General features: G+C 33.4%; 1 protein-coding gene across 2 annotated transcripts; it reads right to left on the reverse strand.

Annotated features, from left to right (window-relative positions):
- Window positions 1–24,867, reverse strand: LOC106061790 (flavin-containing monooxygenase 5-like). Of its 2 annotated transcripts, none has more exons than XM_056013159.1 (12): window positions 24,714–24,867; window positions 14,427–14,610; window positions 13,356–13,525; window positions 11,019–11,174; window positions 10,454–10,580; window positions 9,487–9,657; window positions 7,234–7,342; window positions 6,881–7,030; window positions 5,801–5,986; window positions 5,302–5,435; window positions 4,231–4,306; window positions 1–1,212 (listed from the first exon to the last, which is right to left on the reverse strand). In XM_056013159.1, the coding sequence occupies exons 2-12, from the start codon at window positions 14,600–14,602 to the stop codon at window positions 1,105–1,107; spliced, it is 1,563 nt and encodes a 520-aa protein (XP_055869134.1). In that variant the 5' UTR covers window positions 14,603–14,610; window positions 24,714–24,867; the 3' UTR covers window positions 1–1,104. The 2 variants fall into 2 exon arrangements, with proteins under 2 accessions (XP_055869134.1, XP_055869133.1); XM_056013158.1 differs by having other exon boundaries at window positions 14,427–14,613; window positions 24,715–24,863.
- Between the last annotated feature and the right edge of the window lie 1,642 nt (window positions 24,868–26,509).

Raw genomic sequence — 26,509 nt, forward strand, 5'->3', positions numbered from 1 at the left:
ATAGTTTTTTCATGCTTATCTTATAGATTGCAGATGTTACACCAAAAAAGAAGATAATTATGCCCTATGCATTTCATGTGTCAATCTACTCATGCATGTTAATCAATGACTCAAACTCTGCTAAGTCGTTGGTTTTCCTGGCTGTTCTGTTTCAGGCAAACCATTGCTTATAGCATGCTCAGTGCACTATGATCCAATCTCTTTTGTGGATCAGTGGTTTGAGAGGTTAAATGGAAGAATGTGAGAATGGTTTCCATGCTGCCTTTAGGCGCTCAGCAAACACAATTCTGCCCAAGTTGGGTTTCAAACTCTAGCCACCTTGATAGTTAGCCAAAAGCTTAAGCCATTGCGACACATTTAACTAGAATTATCAATACTTTGCTAAAATTTTCTGCTATAGCCAGTTAAATCTCAAAACTAAGATGAGTTTAATTTTTAAATTTGTATTCCTAGTATCCCACAAATTTTGAACAATGTGATTGTATTACATAGTTTTATTTATATAATTATTTTTTTTTTAATTTTTTTTTAGAACACAAAAATACATAATTAATACTGAAATCATGGTAAAAAAAAATATTAATAGTGTTAAAAATTACACCATGTTTTAACATGTTAATAATCATTTATGTATTGAATTAATAATAATAATTTTTTGTTTAAATTCTTTTGTACTTTTTTTTAATTACAAAACCTTATAACAAACATCAGATTATGTTTACACATATTCATATTTTATACAGAGGCATAAAAGTAACATTGCATTTAACTACAGACATGTATTTCTTATGTATTTAATATATGTATCAATTGGATAGAAATTTAATAAAAAGTGAAAAATATTTACAAAGAAAAGACATTTCCCTTTGTATTTTATATTAGAATTGCTTCAAGTTTACAAATAAATCTAACAAATAAAACAAGATACAGAACAAAGACTTAACACAAAGAGCAGCAAGACTTTGTCTTGTTCAATATGTCATGACTAGCTTCATCTCTTAATACTGTCTAGTTATGTGTAAATAAGGTGTAAGTACATTTAGAAATTATTAATTTTTCAAACAACCATTACAACCCAATTTTAGTAAAACGAAAATTTTGACTTTAACAACAGCACAAACATTTCATAAACAGTGAAACTATAACTAGAAATCCAAATATCACAAAGTAACCTGTCAAATTCCATAGAAATGGCACTGGAACTTTGCGTACCTGGAAAAAAAAAAGAGGTCGTAATTTATTAAAATTTTCTTTAGACTTGTATATATTACTTTTTTATCTTTTCTGTTATTACATGTTTGAGTAGGACTAACGTTTCAGCATTTGTTAAACTAATACCTGCAAATCAAAAGTAATCAAATTGTTTGACAATGGAATCTTAATAAGAATTCTCACAATTTAAAATAGCAAACCAATGGTTATTTGCTAATTAATACATAAACAAAACTTTAGAATTTATGCAATGTTCCAATATGGCTAAGTCTTCAAAACTTAACTAATATGCCGCCCTCAGATTGTCAAGGTCAAGGTTGTTTTAGTTGTAGAAACAGAATATTTACTTTTTGAGAAATAAAAAAATGTCCTATAGAGATAAAAATACTAGTTAGAAATAATAATGAATCTTTCATATAGAAAATTCTTGCTTCTTCCTGTAAGGATATAAATATAAGGGAAGACAATAAATGGGGTCCTTCACTAAATATGTTTCAAACTTCATGTTCAACACTATTTTGAATCAATCATTGAAATTAAATTCAAGTGTGTGTTCAATCTATTTAGGCTTTCTACTAGAGGAATGAAATAAATTTACTTCATAATGTCTCCAGTGTCACTACTCATACATTACATTACTTTTAAAATTGGGACATCAGATAAAACTTATGAATCTACCATTTGATTGTCAAAAGAGCTGAGCCGAAGGCTCTTCGAGCTCTAGGCATGTAAGCCTGCTTGAACAACCGTTCTGTCTGGAAGAGATCCAAGTCAATGCCTATGTAAAGCATTGCTATTTCCGATATATCTGGCACTACAGGCGCATGGACTAGAAGGCCAAGTACACCGGGAACCTCCGCCATTTTCCTATGTTGTACCAAACCAAACGTGCCAGACTCGCCATTAGTGTAATGGCACCTTCAGGAACGGCGCATGGATTATTGATAGGGAAGTGGAAGCTCTCTTTCAACTCTGCACCGTGCAATGGGAAAGCTCTCGCATTCCCTTGAACAATCTCACAGGAGTTTTGTTTTACTATTCATTTAGCCTAATTACTTCTTCAAGTAATCATTTTCACCCGGGTGCCACATTGATGCAGAATAGCATACCCGAATCTGAATATACCACACGGATTACTCACCCAATTCCATCGTTATTTTAATATTAATCAATTTTTAGCGGCCCTCGAATGGGGAAAAGACGCTATTAGTTTTGTGCGAAATGTCTGTCGGTCTGTCCGTCCGTCCCGTTTAGATCTCGTAAACTAGAAAAGATATTGAAAATCCGACATCACAATAATTTAGACTATTCAAAGTTCTGATGCAACGGCTACTTTTTAGCGGCCCCCGAAAGGGGAAAAGACGCTATTAGTTTTGTGCGAAATGTCTGTCGGTCTGTCCGTCCGTCCCGTTTAGATCTCGTAAACTAGAAAAGATATTGAAAATCCGACATCACAATAATTTAGACTATTCAAAGTTCTGATGCAACGGCTACTTTTTATTCTGAAAGCGAAAAATCTCATTTTTAAAATCAGTTATGCAAGCAGTTTTTTAAAGAGAAAAAGATAATTATTATGCATTATAAGTTAGACCTAAATTAAAACGAATAGTAATCTTGTAAACTGCATTTTCGTAAACTTTTTTTTTATTGTGAAAATTTATTTTTTTATTTTTTTTGAGCATTCGAATAAGCGATTGAGCCTTTTCAAAACAATTACATCAATTATAAGACTCAAGTTAGGCCAGGAGAGGTGCGGTAGCTGAGCGGTAAAGCGCTTGGCTTCCGAACTGGGGGCTCCAGGTTCGAATCCTGGTGAAGACTGGGATTTTCAACTTCGAAATCCTTAGGCGCCTCTGAGTCCACCCAGCTCCAATGGGTACCTGATATTAGCTGGGGAAAAGTAAAGGTGGTTGGTCGTTGTGCTGGCTACATGACACCCTCGTTAACCGTAGGCCACAAAAACAGATGAACTTTACATCATCTGCCCTATAGACCACAAGGTCTGAAAGGGTAATTAGTTAGACCAGGTTTACATCTAACTTTGCATTCAGTTGCACCTATCCTTTGATCTGCTGTACCGTTGGGGCACTACACAAGATCTGTCAACCTTCTTTCTCCATTCTTATCTCTCATTTGTCTTTGATATAATTTCATTTGGATGTTCTTTCTGAAAATATTGAAGCCTGCCTGGGTGGACCACTTCGGGGGCCGATTTTGAGTTTGTGTTTCCACACAAACTGTCTTTGTAATCTTGTTTATGTTAAATTAGTTTTACAATATAAATTCAATACTTTTAAGGTAATTTACAGAACTTAGAAACATATGAGAGGAAAGGCTACAGAAAAATGCTGCAGATACCAGGAAAAGAAGACAAATGAGTTTGTATTTTTACATCTCAACACTCTGACTGTCAAAAAGGAAGAACGCCTCAATACTGTGAAGAGATGAAAGCTGAGCTGGTTTGGTCATATTGTAAGACATGACTCACTATCAAAAGTCATCCTTCAAGTGCAGTGAAGGGAGCAGGAATAAAGGGCCATCAAAAGAAAAACTGGATGGACAACATAAAAAATGGACTGGCCTTTCTCTTGATGTCTGCTAAAAACAGATGCTGACTGGGAAAAATGGAGGGATTTGGTATTGCGAAGATTCACAGGACATCTATGTCAGATGAGATGATGATAATGAGAAGCAATATATTTAACTAATTATATTTTCAAAAGTACTAAAAATGACTCATGCACCATTTGTTATATTATTCGTTATTCATTTTAAAAAAAAATTAAATTCACTGCAAAGTCTCAATAATTTTGGTTATTGTTGATTCCTAATTATTTGGTTCATTTTTTTTTTTTTTTGCATATAAATTATATACAGGACAGCATGATAATATTTAACTAAAAATGAAAATAATAAAACGCATGAATTTTTGGTCCAAAGACATATCTGTGACCTTCATGTTTTGTTACATAAAAGTAGACAAAGCTGTTGACTACAAGATTAAAGATATTTACTCACCTGTTTAGCTGCATCTTGCCATGTGTTGGGACCATTCAACCTCCACTGGGATGCTCCACCAGAGCTGAATATCAATCTGAATACATTTTAATTTCTTAAGTACATTTTGAACAAATTCACAATGAACATTCGTTACCTCTTTAATAAGTTTATTTTTAAAGTAAAACAGAGTATTGTCCATACAGGAATTCTTACAAATATAATTATATTTTTCATGATAGATTTACAAAGTAGATCTGTTAAAGAAAATCTCTGTTGCCATTTGCTTAAAAAAACAAACAAATTCAGTATAATAGCTTTCACAATTTTCTACAAAAAGATCATTATGAATTTAAATCCAGAACTTAAAAGTGCATCCTGGGTTGTTATTGTGTAATTATAAAATGGTTTAGTTTTTTTTAGAAAAAAAAAAGTATTTAAAAAAAAAAGCACTTACAACTCTTCACTTTGAATTCCTTTTTTTTTAACAAAGCTTATATCAACTGACTCTGTCTATCTTGTCTGTCTGGTAAAAAGTTTGAACATATTTTTTGCCCCCATTTCCCATTCTCTGATCAAGTTGAAACTTTGCTCAATTATTCACTGAACCTGACATGAATCAATAAAAAAAGTTAACTAATTAGTTAATTAATTATTAATGATTAATTATTTTGTTTGATATTGAATTAAGGGGAATAAATACTACTAAATGGGAGTTGTAGATGCATATATGAATGATCCCCTTATTACATTTTGAGATTTTTTCTCCCACTTCCCATTCTCAGATCAAGTTGAAATTTAGCGTAATTATTCATATTCGATGACAATACATCCAAAATCAACCTATTAATGAATCATTTAGTACTAATTAATTATTTGTTTTTTAATCAGAAAGGAAGATAAAGCCTGTTATAAATGGTAGTGATTAGTGGTTCTTTCCCTTAGATAAGTTTTGTTTTAAAAAAGTATTCTTTTTTCTATTGTTTGTTACTTCTTTTATTCTTCAATTTAAAAATTCTACTAATGATGACAGCACAGGATTTTTAAAAAGTCATCTATATATACATGTCATATATATTTAAGTTTGCTTACCTCCATGTTAGAAGAGGGTTTTGAAACAATTTAGGCTTAGCACCAATTATTTCCCCTATCTCATCATTATACACTATTGGGTCCTTTTGTAATGTATGTCTTGCTGTCTGATACCATCTGCCACTTTGTATTTTCTGCAGAGTGACAAATTGTTCTTTGGTGGCATAAAAGCATAGCCTTCATTAATATTCTTTTAATCCCATAGATTATTAAAGTAGAGATAAAGCAATTAAGAAAAATATTTCCAATAAAAAGATTAGTTGGCTATTTCATTTATATTTGGACTATATAAAAATTAGGAAAATGTAATAAAGAGTGATTTTTTCAAACAATTGCTACTCTTTTATATGAACATGCTGTTACTGCCAATTTGTTGAAAAAATAAAGAAAAAAATATTAAAAAAAACATTTTAGAGAAAGATTTAGAAATATTTTTTAAGATCCTGTGTCACATACATTTATTAGGGCAAAAAAATTATTTAAAAAAAAAGAGAAGTACCTTCTCATTTTCTATGTCTGCTGACATTTCATCACTGTTTGGTAGTTTCACTTCCCCTTTGCATAATTTAGAGAACCATCTTGCTTGCATCTCAGACATTGTAATTATACCTCCAGATGCTGGCTGAACAAATCCTATAAAGGCAAGACTGTGACCAACGTATGGAGCAAAGACATTTTTATATAACTGAAATATAGATTGTTTCATTCATTGAACAGCTTACCAATTCTGGAGCAAAGACATTTATAATATTACTGACATAAAGAAAATGCTTGTTTTGATAATAAACGAGAAATATTTTATTCAGTTGTCAGTCTAAGGCAATAGTTTGCAAATCGAGTGACAAATTTTTCTAGCATAACTATCAAAATCTAAGATTAATAACTGTTTATTGATTACATAATAAAAAAAATAGTGTGTAAGTTGTTTAACAGTGTTTCACACTTTTATTGCTAAACTTAAACTTTTATATAGAGCTATGTACACAAGAGTACAGAGGTGCTGTGGCTGAACGGTAAAAGACTTGGCTTCCGAACCAGGGGCCAGGGTTCGAATCCTGATGAAGACTAGGATTTTTAATCTCAGGATCTTTGGCCGTCTCTGAGTCCACCCAGCTCTAATGGGTACCTGACATTAGTTGGGGAAAAGTAAAGGCGGTTGGTCGTTGTGCTGGCCACATGACACCCTTGTTAACTGTAGGCCACGAAACAGATGACCTATACATCATATGCCCTATAGATCACAAGGTCTGAAAGGGGAACTTTACCTACACAAGAATGCATTTGTCAGATAGGAAGACAAACTCATTGAAAGTGGTGTCCCTTTTGGGCTTTTCTAAAGGAAGAGAATATAAAAGGTGAGCCATCCTTTAGGACTACTAGAGTTTATGGACTTAAAGTATATAGTGATAAGGGGAGAGAAACATTATAATGCAGGCCATTCAGTTGAATGGAGTAAAATATTATTTTCCCAGACACAATTAATATTGAACTTTCTTATCCTGATTGTGAGTCATTCATTGTAATGTAATGAAACATTGCTGTTAATTACTGTCATTACATGTGGCACATAAACAATTACCTGCATTTTATTGGATGAAGATTGCAATACACTGTCCATGACTCTGCTGGATAGGAATGGCAAATCAATGGTGTAACCTGTACAGTAGACTATTCTGTCATATTTTGCTGATGTTCCATCAACAAATTTTACAGTGTTACCTCTTATATTCTGTTGGTGCAGATGAAGTAAGAGTTTACAAATAATAGAATGTTTATTTTTAAAAAAAAGATAAGAAATATTTTATGCGGGTTAATTTTACCTAAATAATCAATTAAATTCACCAGCTTTTTTTTAGATATACTAAAATATTTAGTTTGGATCTCCACAGTGGAACATACTATGCTAATTTGATTCATTAATTATTTTCTCACCAAAATATTAGGTTTTATTTTAATATTTCCTCTCTGAATATGATGTATTAGTGTTGGGCTTACAGTTGGCTGTGTTTGGAGTGGCTTCATCTTAGGATTTAACCCCCATCTTAAGATACAAAAAAACAAAACATTTTGCATATGTTAATATAGTTGTGACTGACATTAACCTTAATTATTTTTAAACAATAATTATTCTGTTATATTTCAAAAGATCTTATGCATGATGCATTTCTAATATTGCATAAATGTCCATAACAATAGTTGCTGATGCCTAAAACAATAGTGATGTAAGAATCTTTGCTAGTGTTCATTCTGGCTTACTTTTGCAGACTATGTTTGGGTTTGCAGTTTGCAAAGGCAAGTACTTCCCCAAAGACTTTAACTAAAGCCCAGCTAAGCATCCTCCATTCAAATATTCGAAAGGTCTAACTGCTCACATAATGAATTTAGTGCGAGAAAGGCAGTATACAAAGTGAGGCCATGGAGAATTAATAAATGACAAATAATGGTAAAATTTAAGGCTTTATTTAAAATATATAATATTCACCTTAATATAATAAAGTTTTGAAAACACTTAAACAGGAGGGCTCTTCTAACATGCTTCCCTTGTACATAATTTCATTATCATATTTCTATGTAAGTATTAAGTCTATTTCTTGAAACCTGTACTTGGATAGGAAATGTAAGTACCTTTTGAGAAAGGAAATGAATGTCGAATTTTCTACTTAATTGGGCAATATCTTAATGAAAAGAGAAATTTAGAGTTGATTGTCTACTCAGCGTGTAATAAAAAGGGAAAAAAGTTTTTTTTTATAAATGTTTTAAAATATTGACTAATTCTACTTTTTATCTTATAAACAGACATTCCTTCAAAAGAGAAGATAATTATATCTAATGTACTTTTTATCAACATTATTTCAAGTTTTAGTTCTGTACTTAGAGATCTGTCTGATTTCCAGTAACCTGGCCTAACTTTTTTTATGACCAGATATCTAAGCAAGCTTAGAGATATAAAAATGAGATATGGTTAGTGTAACATGGCCTTCAAGCTGATAATATGTCACAGGTCCAATTCACAAACTAAAATAAAATCATTTGCCTTCTTCCCCTCTGTTTTAATCACATTTGTATTTCCATTGTTTCCTGACTACTGTGTATTGCTATTGTAACCATTATTATACGTGTAGTCAACACTGATACTTTGTGGGTGGCATTTATTTATTTAATTAATTATGGAATGTCTCACAGCTTTTTTCATTTATGTCACACACAAACATACAAGTTTTTAATTGTTTTAATATTAAGTTCTGTGAAAAATCTAAAATAGGACAGTAGATGAATTTTTAATTATGTATCTCCTTTATTATCTTTTACAATATTTGCCTATAGATAACGATTAAAATAAGAAGATAATAAAATACCCTTAAAATCTTTATACCCATCATGTACCAGCATGGACTTTTCTTTCACGCCACAACTCATTCCCTGACAAGCTCCACTATAATTCTTTGCAGCAGAAACAGCTTTATATGCATCAGTATTTGGCCAATATGTAGGTTAAGGGAGGGTCATCAAATTCACAGCACTCTTTTTTAATCTTCTAACTTCATGAAAATGTTTATTATTATGTTTCTATTATATTCTATTATATTACATATATATATATATATATATATATATATATATACTCATTCTTTGACACTGCCTGGATGGATATTTATTAAAGGGATATAAAATTCATTATAGTCCTTTAATAGTGTACAGTTAGGAATCTTTTCATGATGTGATAATTATGCAGCAACATCACCCTCTGATAGGTAACAAAATTCCTTTGTATGCTTAAAATATATCTATAATTTCAGTAGTCATTTCCCCTTTGACTGATATTGAAATAGGGTATTTTGTTATATTAGTTAACTTCTTAAGTCATTTATTCCTCTTGCAAGTTTTTCATATTTTCATTTTTTTCAATCTTATGAGACAAAGCCTACAATGTCAATGATAATTTCAGATTTTTCACTAGATCTGGCCTAATGAGATCCACTGCATTTTCAGTCAAAGTAGATCCATCCCTGTAGAGCAGGTAGCTGGTATAGTTGAAATACTATTATTATTTCAATTTTACAATACATTAATTACTAACATTTTTATTGAAGAATTTATCTTTTTAAACTTACTATATAAAATAAATTGTGTTATCAGAATCAATTCATTCAAAAGATTCAATAATTAAAAGTGAAATAAGTTTACCTCCAAGGGCTACCACTAACTAGCATGATGACAAGGCTCATTATAAAGTTTGCTATACTCCGAGGAAACAGGAAGAAAAATCTACAAGCATACAGGTCAGTTGCAAGACCAAAGATATAGTTAGGAATCACCCAAGCACCGGATCTTGTGCTGATTGTCACGTCTGGGCACCTAATAAATTATAGGATAAGAAACTCTTATCATGTGCATGTAATGGGGTGAAAGTTTCATTATAGATTGACAATGCAGGATTTCAATTAGTGTTTGGGTTATATTACACAATGCACATAAAACTTTGAATGCACTTAACACTTTTGAGTTTAAAACCAAAGGGAGACTAGACTGGTAGACTGGATTCTATTGTGAATTAACATAAACATACGTTGAGAAAGTAAAAGTGATTGCTCAATGTGCATAACATACAGTGGTGGCAGATGGTGGAAAACAAGGTTTGTACCCAGAATCATCAGTCCAGAGCACATATCACATAACAAGGGCAGCCACTGTTCAATACAGATGTAAGTTTTAAAAAAATCAAACTATTTAATCTTAGGCTTAAAATTAAAACACACTAGGTAGACAGGCCCTATCATCCTTCAAAAGGGGCTTCAGAAAAGATTGCTCTGAAATAGAAACTCATAAATGACAGAAGTAAATAGGGCTGACTCAAGACATGCTGCAGTGCAATGTGAAAGATGTGGAGTCCATTGGTATACACTGGAGTGATTAGATGATTGTGTCAGAAAGCTTTGCCAAATGCTGGTAGTCCTATGAAGTTATGGCACACAATAAGAAACACTTCAGCTACTTAAACAGAGTCTCTATAAATTAAATTTTTAACTATTTTATCAAGATTAAGCTCTTAGAATTGTTGAATTATTTTAAATGCTGTATAAACTAAGTACAAAGTGAAAAATGCTTGAGCAGCTATTCTTCAGGTGTACAGTACAACTTAATCTGCCAATACCTTCCTATTGTAGCACAGTCAACAGCAACATCCACAGCTGAATTCCCAATACCCACAATCAAAACTCTTTGCCCAGCACAATCATTATAAGAAGGATCTTTATAGCTGACAGCATGAAGAGTTTTTCCTACAAGAATGAAATTAATGTTTTTGCTTATTAGCAGTGCTGGATTTACCTACATGCAATATAGCTTAGGTAGCTAAATATTGTTTTGAAGAAAAAGCAAAGGGATAAATTGCGTTATATTGATTACTATCTCAAATAGCTTAGGGTCTTATGAAGTCTAAATCCAGTCCTACACTTATTAGAGAATCTTCTTCTTAAAAGAATAAAATTGATTATTGCTTTTCTATAAATTGCTTAGGGACTTATCAAATCTAAATCCAGTCCTGCTTATTAGAAAATCTTTTTCTTAAAAGAATGAAACTTTTGTTTCCATTTTTAAAATCTATTTTTAAATTTATACGAACAAAATGTTAGTAACTCTGTTGGAGTGTTCATTTAAAGAATACTTGTAAATTGAACATCAAAGTGATGTACTTCATTCCAGTTTAATTTTATTACCTCTAAAAGTATCTGCGCCTTCAAATGAAGGAAAGTTTGGCTTAGCATGGTGACCTGTGGCTACAGCAACATAAGAGCTTGTAAAAATCAGCATCTGTTGAAAATCTTCTTTACCATCTTCGTCAACCTTACAACATCTGGTAACCCATTTACCATCTTTTAGCAGAAGAAAAACAATTGAATTATTGCCCTTTTTTTTTTCTCAATAATATCGAACCTTCTTGCATAGGCTATATATATATATATATATATATATATATATATATATATATATATATATATATATATATATATATATATATATATATATATATATATATATATATATATATATATATATATATATATATATATATATATATATATATATATATATATATATATATATATATATATAGTATGTGCTTCTTAATTGTTAATGCCATTTGCTCATGCTATATCTATATATATATAGTATGTGCTTCTTAATTGTTAATGCCATTTGCTCATGCTATATCTATAGGTAGGCTACAATTTGTAATGTAGGCCTATAACCTTGGGAGAGCCACAATTTTTTACCAAACATATCCTCAGATTGCAGATAGGGGAAAGACCCTATTGATTTAAAATTAAGGGTTAGCTGTGAACATAAAAAAAAAAAAAACAGCCATGGACCAACTGGCCTGTAATCGTGGAGAATGAGGTGGGGTATTCCAGTGGTTAGGATACTCATTCAAATGTTTGTTTTTTTATAATAATCCAGGGAAATGATTGCATAAGTCACTATAATCTGTAAAGTTGGCTGGGCCATATAGACTATATATAGGAGAGATTTAAAAAAAAAAAACGAGTGCTGTATTACAGATAATCTATAATGACCAATCGGAGAAAAAAAATGTATGCTGAAGTTGGAGTCAATGGGCCTCATGGCTAGTGATAGTTACAAACTTTTAGTTTAACTAAACAAAATTATAACAACTAGTCGACCCACGGCAGCTATTTTGCAGGGCCACAGCAACCTATATGCGACACGAGTGAGCCCCGCACTTGCATTGGATCCGCGCTGATTCTAGATGTAAATTATTAAATTTTAAAAAGAGGGGTGTGGGAGAACAAGTAATCTACTTTGTATTCACCAGAGATTTGTATGAGTTTTCAAAAGATTTTTTTATAATTTCCGGAGATTTCCATTACTTTTTCATATATTTTGCAATTTCAGGAGATTTCCAGGAGCTCCTGGTAAATCAGGCGGCCGCGAGAAATTTGTTATAAGTTATAAAATGGTTTAATTTAATAATTTACTCATAGAATTAGCGCGGGTCCTATGAAAGTGTGGGGCTCACTGCGGTCGGATAGGTTGCTGTAGCCTATGGCTGGCCCTGCAAAATAGCGGCGTATGGTACGCCGCCGGTCAACTAGTAAAAGATAATACACTACACTCTAATGATCCAGCCACATTCAAGATGGTGTCTTTGCCTTTGGCGTACAGAACAGTTAAAGGCAACATACAGGACATTGGCAAAAGGCTAGCCTTATATTTAAAGAATTTAATATCCTTTTTAAAGTACAGAAAGCAGTTACAGGTAACTAACTTAAAGAATGTCTTCAGTTTATATTTCACCATTCACTAGTTGGTATCACCGTTCACAAGTTGCAGATGATGCCTCAGATAGGGTGGAGTCACTGAAACTAACAACTCTAAATATAAAGGGCACTTAGATATGATAAATATTCGTAACAGTCTTGATACTATTGTTTACTGAGGCAGATAGGCAGATGAGACTTGAGGGTCAGAGAAATCGTTTTGCCAGTGCATATAAATGCTTAGGAATTTAAGTTACTCCCTTAACCTTGTTGCCAACATTGATGCTACCAAGGCAAGAGAAAACAAACAAATTCAAATCATGTTTGATAGTGTTATGGAAAAAAAACAACTAAGCTCTCTGGGATGGGGTGATCCTAAGCCCAAAGCAAAATGATTTTGATGAGATTCTAGGCAAAACATGATGAAGCAGTAAATATTAGGCTTTAGTTTAGTCCATCACTACTCCTGGCACAAAACATTGAGACACAAATTAACTTCTATTATATGTTGGAGTTGTGTAGTTATATTTATAAGTAACACAATACAGACAATGTTTTTATTTTAAAATAAATATTAGGGCTTAAAAATTCCCACGAAATTCATTGTACACTGCTATATATAGTCTACACCGAAATTCACATTAACTGACTCACAGTTATTCCTACCACTTATTTCCTGTACATGATCCAAGGACAATATAGATGTAGCATCCGGAAAGTAATGTTCTGGCTTCTACATAACAAAATGTATATATATATATTTGGTAGACTTACCTGTATTGTCAACGCCGATAATTTTGGTATTAAAATGAATTAGTTTAAGTAGTTGAAATTTGTTAGCATAATCCTTAATATATTTGGCCATATCAGAGTGGTGAGGATAGTCCGGTACGTCATCAGGGAATGGGAAATCGGAAAAAGCATAGTTATATTTGCTGACATTTCTGTAGACATAAAATAAATATAGAGACATATAAGGCTTAAATTGTTCTTCAACTGTGAACATTTTTAATGTTCTACAATTAAATCTATAAATTTTAAAATCTTGAATCTCTATTGAAAGCGTGAGAGAAAACATGAAAATTAGCCGAACTTTCTTATGATTATCATTCTTAATTACCGCTAATTATGGTATACCTACCCTTTTAAAACCCGAAAATCTAACAGTTTTTTTTAATACTGATGAGTCTACATGTATAAAGGCTAGTTTTACATAATTAAGTTGTCATCTAGACAATGTGATATTGGTCTAGCATACCCCCCCCCCCCATAAAAAAAAAGAGCTCTAAGCAATAGTGAGCAAGTTATCCGTTGGCCCGAGGTAAATAATATAATCGTGCCACTCCTCCAATTAGAAACTTAGAGGATGACCCTATGGGACCCTATAATTAGTCTTTGGCCAAATAAACACAGTCGCACCACCATGGCCATGGTTTCTACTCCACTGGTCATCAAAGTGTGTTTTTTTTTTTAGTGGAGCGGCAGAAAGAAAGAAAAACTAAAAGTGTAGATAAAAGATGTATAAAGTATGGATCAGCATAATATTCAACATATTGTAGATTGTTACAAACAATTAAACATAAGAAGCCATTCGTGTTTAGCTTACGGTAGCACCATACTAATTATACGCGGTACAGAACCGGGAGGGGCGAGGTGGAAAAGACGAGAAGGCAATATCAAAGCGGATCTCTCCCTTTTGGATGTCAGAACACTGAGAGTGAATTGAAAGAACTGGTCAGAAGATCATTTGCTGTGTCTCCAACAGATTTGGCCGATGATAGTGCGTCTAACAGTGGGCTACTCTAAAATATTAACACAGTTATCTTTCGGAGTTTTTCAACTTACATGTGTGTACATTTCATGACACCGTAATCCTTCTCTCGGTACGTCCACAGGCCGCCAATATCTGAAGTCTTTTCTATGATGCAGACCTTGAAGCCATCTTCTAATAGACATTTAGCGGTGACAAGTCCAGAAACTCCTGCCCCCAGAACCACAACATCTGACTCGAAGTCTGTCATTTTTTTTTTTCCTAGACAGAAATACATTTTTAGGACAACCTTCGATCTACAATATCTACCAGCAGGGCCTGCTTAGGCAAAGTAGGTAGTTGCCTAGGGCCTCCGATAGGGGGGGGGGATGCCCTCGCAAGGACTCGAAAATTTCAGGGGAAAAAAATCGAAACTTGGATTAAATGTCTAGCTTACTAGCCTAGCTCTCTCTTTTCTGATTCAAGATTCCATATGAAACGCTACGAGAATCACGCTATATGAATTTATTTTATTTGTTGATTTTAGATATGGTATACATACATGGTGAGAAAGCTAAAAAGATTTTAAAATAAACTAGAAAAATATTTTAAAATATAAAAATAACAAAACAACGAATCTTTTATTAAGTGCAGTTGCATCATTTAATTTGGATCAGTCGTGTAATAGATCTAGACCAGTGGTCTTCAACCTATTTTGGCCTACCGCCCCCTTTTCGATTTTTTTCTTTAAAAAAAATCCGCCAGCGCCGCCCTCTAAGAAAAACACTTAAAAAGAAGCATGAGAAGGCAAATTTGAACAAAATATCATCTATCTATTAATGTTGTCAATATCCCGCTTGAGAGACGACCGCATGCCAAAAGCGATTGTTGTGAACTCCTTGGCCTATGACTGACGAGCTTTGAGGAGGACTGAGTTACAGAGGTGCCCCCTCCCCCGTGAGCGCTATAAAGATTTAATCAGGCGCCATTTTGCTCTCACAGGCATAGGGAAAAGTATCTGGCAGCATTCTCTGGCAGCAGATAGCCTCTGAAAGAAACAGTTCGAGAGCTCTTACAAAAACTGCGGGACAAACATTTGATACTCAAAGAAACGCCATTATTGAAAACAGGCGCAAAAGACGGAAAGAAAACTTAAATAGAACACCAGCATACAACGGCTTTGTCTGCATAAAATTCGGGAAAATATGTAGGTCGCAGTTGGGTTTGCATAGTTATGTGAAACACTGGACTCAGTCGTAATCTTCGGAATTAAAGGCAAAAACAGCCAATATTATCATTATACAAAAAATGATGTCAAATAATTTTCAGTGATTACACACAAAAATTAATTGTAAAGACTTTCTTTCAAATCCTAAGAATAGTCTCCGTTTAAATTTTCGAATATTAGGGCCTACTGTTTTTTGGTTTAATTGTAAATTTAGTTTCATTTTTTAATATAAATATTATTATTGCTGAATTCACTACAAAATGAAATTAAGCTAATGGGAACCTTGTGCCCCATGCAGTCTGACAATATTAGAAATTTCAAGCTTTAAATTAGCCAAAACAAGGCGAAGGTCTCTTCTAGTGGCTACATTCAGTCTATTTCTTTGCTTATTCATTAAGTTTGTTAAGCACTGAATCTATGTTAACAATGTATGTTTACTGAAAAGCCAATTTCGACCAGTTTTGGAATTTTACTGAAACATTTAAATGCAGCAACATCTCTGTTGTGCCTCCAGGGGCGTAGCTAGGAATATCCATCGTTTGGGGGCCAGGGGGCTTGACATCTTTGGGGGCCGCTGCATTTTGCGTAATATTTAATTTAATTAATTAAAAAAGCACTAATTTGGCCCCCCCCTTTGAATGGGGACCCGGGGGATATTCAAATCCCCCCTCCCCCCACCCTAGCTACGCCACTGTGTGCCTCCTATGTTTACATTCTTTTTACTGAAGACATAGTTTTGTAAATCTATTTTTTCATGCAACTAAATTTAAACATCAGTAACAGATGTTTAATAATTGTCATTTAAATATACATATTTTAAATTTTAGAAGCGAATCTTAATTTCTTCATAGAGCATTGTTATGTGAATTGCATAGATATCGGTGTCCTTGGGCAGTAATTCATTTGTCAACAAACAAGTTATGTGAGATTCTAAAACTCTGTAAAATAGATTTAATATCTCGATAAAAGAGAAAATGATATTATCAATAAAAGTTAATCTCTTTCCTAGCAGTCGGATGTTCGTTTCATTCATTTGTGTTAGATGCCTTCCATGTAAAACATTTTTTTTTTAGCCTTCTTTAAGTCATCGCCAACCGTTGAATCTTCTCGTTTCTCAAAAACAAAAATTCTTTAAGAGTTAAAAAAAAACGAGCCATAACAAATAACAAACCCCTTTCGAAATCCAGCGAACTTCAGTTTACAACAAGAGTCTAACACTTTTTCATCATTTGTTTCACAAAACTGTTGAAAGATGCGCTTATTTTAGGCATGGGTTTGTATTTTATTTACAGTTTTATAATTAGATTCAAATAGAAATCAAATTGCGGGCTAAACTTTTCTTGAGTATCATAACTCACAAGGTGAATAGTGAATAGATCTGTTCTTTATTCTATATTACATATGAAGTCATTGTAGCGTCCAACCACTGATGGTTTCCTATATGTCCTCATAAGCTACATAGCTAGACAATTTTGAAATAATATTTCATCTCTAACAGAAAAAAATTAGTTTTAATCAATTTTTCAACACTATCACAAGTAGGCTATTTTAAAAAAAGCTATGCATTTTTCTAAGAAACCATTAAAACATATCCTGCTTTGCCGTTTTTTTGTTTTTAATATTGTCTTAATTGTAGATTTTTATAATTGTTCAAGAATATTCTTAAATTATTTTTGGAAATCGCTATATGTTCGTGTAGCGGACTTGGTTTCATAACCTTATCTTAAAATGCCATCAAATTAGAACTTACTTTTTTTCTAGTAGCAATTCAATAAATCTCAAGGAAATATTACATGACATACCAGTGAGTTTTCGTAACAACATTTTAGCAATGTTTTTTTTTGTTTTTAAAAAGTTAAAATATTCTTTGAACTGTTACCTTTAATGTTTTTTGCCATTAATTATTTACATATCAATATATTAACATATCTAGATAAAATAAACTAGAATCAAAAAGGCGTATTACCTACTTTATCAAATCTTAAACATTTATACGCGCGAGATCCAAGGACAATAGATACTCTTAGATCATAGCAAAAGAGTAAGAATTTAAAAATAGAAAATGGGATTCCCGAACTCAATTTCTAACGCTGTTTCTGTTCTTAAATTAGAAGCAAGTTAACTATAATTTGTCTATATTTAGTTTCCCAGCTTTAATGTTGAAGAATTTTAAAATTTGTTTTGTTTCAGAGCACCTTTAGTTTCTTCTTTCCGCCTTTATGCCCAGCGCCCCCTTACCGCCCCATTTTGTGCCCAGCGCCCCCCTACCGCCCCTTTGGCTCTCAGCGCCCCCCCCCCCAAATCTCGAAAATGCCCCCTAGGGGGCGATATCGCCCCCGTTGAAGACCACTGATCTAGACTAACAATAAAAAATCTGTGCGATTAGTAAAGTGGCTTAGCTAGGGTGGGGGAGGAGGAGGGAGAATTTGAAGATCCCCCCGGGCCCCCACTTGAGAGGGGGGCAAATGAGTGTCCGAAATTTGTTTTAAAATAAATTAAATATTACGTCACTGCTATGTAATCTGGCTTTTCGCGTTGTTATATAAGTTAGTGACCCTGTTGTATGTATGCCACACAGATTATTAACACTTTCCGTGCGGGGTTGCTCTCAATTTCAAGGAATAACTTCCATAGCGCTGACTAGTGCAGTGTTTCTCTCAGGAGGTAACTTGTTATATACGGTATTTTATTTCATCATCCTTATAATTGAAGAGGAAACCTGATAAGAGCACTGAAAACCAAGGAGAACTTGAACGTGTGGAAGGAAAGTATCTCTATTCAGATGATTCATACACAGATATAGCAGTCGAAGATGTGAAAATGTCTCTAGATGAGAGAAGTAGTGCTGAAGAAGCTCCAGGGGAATACCTTTTACCACAGTCAGAGAAAACATCTAAAGTGAGTGATACAGATGATGAGTCAAGTGATGGTCTTCCAAAATCACTTTCTTCAGAAGTGGACGAAGCTGTAGTTAAGTACGAAGACTTCGGATAGATCCAGCATGGAATTTTATCCGAGGAACTGCGAGCAAAGATTGTGTTCAAGGGTAGCACATTTTTTCAAAGCAATGATGAGCGGTATTTGTTTCCAGTAAAGTTTACCCAAAATAAATCACAATGTTTAACCTCATCATGGTTCACCAGAAAGCTTCCAACAGGAGAATCTACAACCGATCTTGGCTCCTCTTCTCTCCACACTTGGGATGTATGTTTTGTTTTGCTTGTGTACTGTTTTCTGATGCATCAGAAAAGACATCTAGTGCATTGAGCAAACCTAGCAAAAACAAACTCAAGCTTAAGTGGTCACGGCAAACAACTGAATTCACCCAATCCTGGGAACTTCCTAGCACCTTTGAAAGTTCTTGCAGAATTTGATGAAGTTACGAAAAACCACTTACATAGAATCGAATATAGGAAGACACATTATTTGTCACATGAAATTCAAAATGAGTTCATTAACTTGATGAGCAATAAAGTTGGAAATTATTTGTTGGGAAAGTCAAGCAAGTTTGTTACATTTCTCTGATGATTGATTCCACCCTAGATGTTTCTCATCAAGAACAGGTCTCCCTAATAGTTCGTTACTTGGATGTTGATAATTTCGAAATAAATGAATTACTTTGAAATTTTGAAACCTGATGCACAACATTACGAAGAACTTGTTCTGAAAACTCTTAAAGACATTGGACTGTAGAAACGTCGCTTAGACATAAATTCTTAGGGCAACATTTCTGAACTGTGATAATCACTCTCTCAACCTAGCAGCTCTTCATTCTGCTGAGATAGATCCAGCAATTGTCACCTTTTTTTGGAACTGTACATGAATTGTTCAATTTTGTTCCAATTCACCCCAAAGATGGGCCAAACTGAAGCTGGAGTGGGGAGTTTAAAAAAGGAGAGTAATACAAGGTGGTCCGCAAGAGAAGAAGCTACGTCGGCAGTTTCCTTGCATCTCGACAAAATCATCAAGCTGTTGGAGAAACTTTCTGAATCAACAACTGAAAGAATGAACAATAGAAGCAGTGCACAGAATCTTCTTCGTGCAGTGGAAAATTATTAATTTTTTGCTTATCTGGAATTCTGGTCAAATCTCCTGCGCCCAATTAATATAGTTCAGAAGAAACTACAAAAGTCTGGACTACACATACGGGAAGCTGCTGAAGAAATTAAAACCCTTTCATGCCTTTTGCAAAATGATTAGAAACGGACGAAACTGATCACCAAATCTATCGAAAAAGCAAAGAACAGGTAGTGGAGTTCATGTAATCAAAAACAACCAGATTTTGATGTAGTACTGTCAATAGAACTGCAATTCAAACGTGTTGCGGCAGAAGTGCTGGACAGACTTCATATGGAGATGGACAGATTCCAAAGGCTGGAAAACCATGTGGACACCTTTGAATTTCTTCTTGAACCAAGACACCTCTTGGAGTCTATGGAAGATGACACGCCGATGAAAAACCGTTTTCCTTTTTCCTGTTTGATGAAATACTTATTCAATGATGTCATTGATGCACGAGCACTTTTCATCAACAATCCAGTGCCACAATCATCAATTCACATATTCAGGAAGCTGGCTTCATATGGTAACGATGTGTACTCAAACCTTGCAACATCCATTTGAATGCTGCTAACTCAGGCCACTCCCATTGCGTCATGTGAGAGATCATTCTTAAAGCTCAAGTTAATCAAATACTATCTCACGAGCACAATGACGCAAGAAAGGCTAAGCATGGCTTTATTGTCATTATTGACAGTATTGATGTAGATGATGTTATAGATGCCTTTGCTGCACAGAAAGCACGTCGTGAAGCGATATGAATTGAGATTTGTCACTTGTGGATTATTTCGCCAATAAACAACGGTATTATTCATTAAATGATTCTTAATGATAATTTCGTGCTAACTTTACTGATACATTGTACCTATTTGAAAGTAGGCTTATATTTTTATTAAGTACATTACCTCATGTCATGATGTCGAATGTCAAAATACAAGGGGCCTCCAAAGAGGTCAATCCCCCCACGGGCCCCCTAATCCCTAGCTACGCCCCTGGATTAGAAATATTTTTAACAATTGTTTTTATTTAGCGCTTTTCATTCTTTTAGCTTTCTCAATACGCTATGATCCTATCACTTGTCTGGACCAGTAGGGAAAGTGGTGGGAGAGAAAGAAGGGGATATCTGCGTAAATGTTACCGTGATCGCTTTTAAACCCATTTACATATATATATTGAATGACCTGAATTCAAACTTGAGAGCTCAAGCCACCTAAGGCCAACACACTAACCACTGTGGGGAGTGCTTATGAAAATAGGTTTTAGGCTATAGTTATCTTTTGTAAGTTTCAAATTTTTGAACGGTTACATATTTCTCTCTACAAAGTATAAAGGGGGCTAATTCAACCTATACCACCACTTCAGTCAAGTACAATTTCTTTTCCTTGTACAAGATGCCAAACAAAATAATTAATTAAAATAATTAATTAAACTAATTGCTTTATTGTTTATTGATTCTTGAGTTGTCAGGTAAAAGAAATAATTGTGCAAATTTCAGCTTCATCCGAGATTGGGTGTGGGAGAAAAGAGTGAGTTAGTATTAGCTTAGTAAAAAAACTAAACCCTATTTGTGCAAGACATTTGCGATTTTATCATCACATAGGAGATACTATAAGATACCGTTTACAAAAACAGACACAAAAACTTTCTTTTTTTTTGTTACCTGGCAATTAAACCATTGAATAGAATTGATCTGATGTAAACATTTCAGGTGTAATGTTTGAGTGAAACTAGGGTGAACTTATTTTTTTTTCTATAGTTAGGCCTATTATGTATTTTTAATGCACAAATTGTAAGGCATAGATACGAAAGAGTATTCACTTTTTATAGGCTATCAAAAAATAATATAAAAAGATTGCCTGAGCTAGCCAGGAAAACCAGTGACTTTGCAGAATTTAGGTCATTGGTTAATATGCATCACTGAATGCATGACACGTAGGACGTAATCATCTTTTTAGCGGCCCCCGTAAGGGGAAAAAGCCGCTATTAGGTTTGTGCAAAATGTCCGTCTGTCCGTCTGTCCGTCTGTCCGTCTGTCACACTCAGATCTCGAAAACTAGAAGAGATATGAAAAATATTATTTCATCATTAAATCCGGCTTGAAAAGTTTAGGTGCAACGGCTACTTTTGGTTTTCTAAAAGCAAACCGTTTAATTTATAAAATTAATTATGCAAGCGATTTTTTCATAAAATTAACCAATTCTAAAACAATTACGTAAATGTAAGGGAGGCAATGTTACAATATGCTAACAAAGATGGACGATTTTTGTGTATTTTCAGTATCACTAAGTCAAATATATTTTTAAAATGTACAGGAAATGTTTACAACAAATACAAATAATAGTTAAAGACGTTTTTTCTGGTCAACTAGCTGCTAAAATTAAAAGAAAACATTTCTGTTTGTTTATAAAGGCTAATAATGCACTTTGTATGTAAATATCACGCACATTTTTTTAAATGGACTTTTTATGCAGCGATTTTCGTGCAGTAGCGTAACGTCGCAACATGATCAGGTGCTAAACCAATTCCTTAAACTTTTTTTAAAAATCAGATTTTATTTATTTTTTGTTTAGTGCCCCCATCCGAATAAAAGAAGCTTATTTTTGTGCGTTTTGTCTGTTGGTCGGTCTGTCCGTCACGATTAGATTTAAAAAACTAGAACTCTAAAAGCTATTGAAAATCTGATTTACCCTTTAATGTTCCTCCCATAACATCTCAATAGTTTTAAGTATCTAAAATTGATTGTTCCGGATTTATTTGTGCAAAACTAATCAACGCCAACAAATGTTTGTTTGCTCTTCTAACTTATATTACATTCAATTTCCATGCTTAAACGTTGCAAAAACACATTATCAATAATATGTTGTTCCGTTTTTTATGTAAATAGCATATTAATGCTAAATCATAATCTCTATACTGACTTATATTTCATTAAGTGTTAAAATGTTCCGGCTATTGTTTTATAAAACATGAATTATGCCTAATGATTGTTTGAAATCGCATAAGGCTTTTAAAAAAAGTAATTTACTAGAATTGATTACTGAAAATTACTTTTTAGACATTTAATTTTCTTGTAAAACATAACATAGAAGTTTTGTAATCGATAAAGAAAGTTCCGGATTTTGTTTCTTACAAATCGTCGCCAGAAATTTCCGAATTTATTTAAAAATCTACTAACGCCAAATAATTGTTTGAACTCCCTCTTCTAATTAATAAACAAATAATCTTCTCATTTACGAAATAATGTTTTTACGGATTTTATGAAAAATATTTTAACTCACTACTCTCTTACAGTACATTTAACTTTCTACCTAGAACATTAAAAAATCTAATTATCGTTAATATTATGTTCCGATTTTTAAGGAAAACAGAATCCAAACACCAAAGTAAGGTATGAAAATCTCTCCACATGGCTGTAGTACATCTAATTTTTATACGAGACCATCCAAAAAATTTAATTAACGGTATTTCATTTATCTGAAATTCTCTTTTTCTTTTACTATTTATACAAACATCCGGAACAATTTATTATATAAACTTTTCAATTGTGTTCATACCTAAAAATTATTGCGATGTTTTGAAACGTAGAATAAAGGTTAATCAATTTTTAATAACTTTTAGTTGTTGTTGTTTTTTATATCAAGATGACGAACAGACCGACTGACAGACAAAACGCAAAAACAATGCGGCTTTGATCCTTTTTAAATAAATTCTATTAGAACTCAGTGCATCAATGTCTATGAACCCTCGTTAAATATCTCGTGTAAATAAAGACATTTTTTTATGGTACCGGTACTAGCCTATTGTGAGGTAATGGAATTTTTTTTTCTTTGACGTCATATGAATGGACTCTTTAATTGTAATGTTAAAAAAACGCACTTGGTGCACCAATGTCTATTAACCCTCGAAAAATTGCTTGTATTAATAAAAACATATTTTAGTCTAACTAAGCCGTGTGACGTAGTGTTTTTTTTTCCTTTGACGTCATATGGAATGAATTCTTTAAAAGAAATGCTAAAAGAACGCACTCGGTGCACTAATGTCTATGAACACTCGATAAATGGCTCGTAATGATGAAGGCGATTTTTATTCTAGCTAGGCCGTGTGACGTAGTGTTTTTTTTTTCCTTTGACGTCATATGGAATGAATTCTAATGCTTAAAGAACGCACTCGGTGCACCAAAGTCAATGAACACTCGATAAATGGCTCGTATCGATGAATGTGATTTTTAGTCTAGCTAGGCCGTGTGACGTAGTGTTTTTTTTTTCCTCTGACGTTATATGGAATTAATTCTTCAAATGAAATGAAAAAAGAACTCGGTATAGTAATGTTTATTAAGCCTCGTTATGTGACTCGAGTTTAAAAAAGGAATGATATCTTGATTTAGATCTAATCTAGATTTTTTAAACTAGATCTAGATTTTTATTACAGTATATCTATATCTGGATTTATATTCTAATTAAAATTATTTTAGAGTCTATATCTAGAATTTCTAGATCTAGTTTAGACTAAAATAGACTAGATTAAGATGTAGAATTTCAATTTCTAAACTTAAAGTGTAAAAAAAAAGTGTAGATTTTCATTTCCAAACGTTTTGATCAATATTGTAATGTTTTAATATACTAAAACTAATCTACTATTTTTTAATTTAATTTAAATTTAAATTTACGGCAAATGAATCTTTGAAACATTATTACTTTTGACCATCGGATGGCTGCCTGGTCGTGCGGTTTTCGCGCTAGACTGTCGTTCAGATTTATGGATGGTCCAGGGTTCAAACCCTGCCCGCTCCCATCCCCCGTCGTCCTGCGGGAGGTTTGGACTAGGAAGTAATTATCTTCAACTCTGAAGGAACATCCGAAACATGTAAAACATTTTACATCAAAATTAAATCACTTCTTGAATATTATTTGCGAATATGCAGATCCGACAGGGATCCGACTTCGACGGGGGCCGCCTCTGAGTTTGTGTAACACAAACTCTCTTTGTAATCTTGTTTTAATTATAATATAGATACATGTAAGCTTACTAGACCAGAAGATTCAAGATTTTAGTTTTTATTGAAAGTTTAATGAAAACTATAATGATAACTATTTTACCTTCACACTGCTAAGATATTCCTTCCGCGTATCCAGTTAGAAGGCAAATATAATTGGTGTTGGATTGTTTAAACACACGAAATGTGAGACCAAGTACAAACTTAGTCCAAAGTACACAAAATGCCCCAAACGATTTGTATGTTACTTCAGCGTATACGCCTGGCCTAACGATAAGAAACAATAGGGCGTAAAATAGTTACAGTCGAATCAGGCCCGGTTGGTGTTGCGTAGGGCCTATGCAAGTAGTTCTATGGACAATAGCAAAAGGAAATAGCCTATAAGAAATTATGAATCTTTAAATTATTTTGTGTGTAGCACCAGTTTTATGCAAAATACTTGACTAACTATACATATTATAATAATAAGGCATTTTTTTCGATTGTAAGATTAAAGATGAGCTAGGTCGACCTATAGGGGACTTTAGAAATAGGTAGCTACCTACAAAAGTAAACGTACCTACGACTTGTGTTAACTTACTATATGTAGCCTACATTCTCTTGTATTGCATTTTCTGAGAATGAGTTTTTTCGGTAAATACACAGAGCTTTAAGAAATAATTAAAATAACTAAGGACTAATTCGCACTATATTGACATTTGCTGCTTTTTAAGGCTTTAAAAATCATAACATTAACAAATAATAAAGTCTTAAATACTGGATATATAATCAATGGTTTTAATTTTCAACATAGCGAAAACATATAAAAAGGCCTATATGTGTCCATGGTCCATCGGTTTAAATGACAAATAATATAAAAAGTTGTCTTTTTTTAAATTATATATCAATTAGGCTATTACTTCATGAAGCTGATGCATGGTGGTCGTTCCCTTTTCATTAGGACTAAAATAGAAAGAAAACTCCTTAAAGCGCTGGTTGTGAGTGTGTATGTGTAGACCTACAAAGACTCGGCCTCTTTAGTCACACAAGAAACTGCCAAGGGAAAAAAATCGTCTCGAGACTTTACTTTTATAAAATTTGGTTAAGGTCTAGAATATTTATTTATTTATTTATGTTTTGCCTTGGAGGAGAAATCCTTGCCAATTATCGTTCGATGTGATAAATGTTCTAGTTTTATTGAACAAAAGTAAAGAGTGTAAATGTCTTAACGTCTTGCGGTCGGTGTCATCGCTCGATAAAATAGCAGGTGAAACACGTCCACCAGTTTACAAATGAAGAGATACAAGAAAGTTCTTCATTTGCCAACGTCCAAGTTAAAACGTTGTTTTTTTTTTGGATCAACGGAGCACTGGCAGCAGCAAGAAACCAAAAAATATATTATGAATTAACTGCATTTGCTGGGTATTTTAGTGAAGAAATTGTAGATATCTCAGGCACTGAGCAGATGTCTTTGAGTGTTCGTTTTGTTGATTGCGATTGTATTCGACTTCATTGGTTTAGTTCCTGAGGTTCAGAGAGACGCACTGCATATGTCTAATGTCATTGTACAGTCTAGACATGGACAAAATACTCGGCCAAGGCTGCCCCCTGATGGCTAGTATTCTTTCTTCGTAACTGTCCCTAGCGATAGCGTTGGTGTTAAATTTGCCTCTTTTATTTGAGAAACAATCAACTGAAAAATACGAATCCATTCGAGATTTAAGCCTCATCTTTTAGATCTTTGGCTGTTTGGCGGATCTTAAAATAACGACTGCAAATGAAACCAAACAAACTGCACTTGTTTCTGATTTGTCTTTTCATTGTCGTTAATTAGTCATCTGTTCTTGAACCAGTTTCCAAGGTGTTGCAGTCTTTCCAACTTTACATAGTGGCCGCCCAACAGCACATCCTTAATGGCA

The sequence above is a fragment of the Biomphalaria glabrata genome, chromosome 15 (assembly GCF_947242115.1).
Source record: "Biomphalaria glabrata chromosome 15, xgBioGlab47.1, whole genome shotgun sequence".
Taxonomy (NCBI): domain Eukaryota; kingdom Metazoa; phylum Mollusca; class Gastropoda; family Planorbidae; genus Biomphalaria; species Biomphalaria glabrata.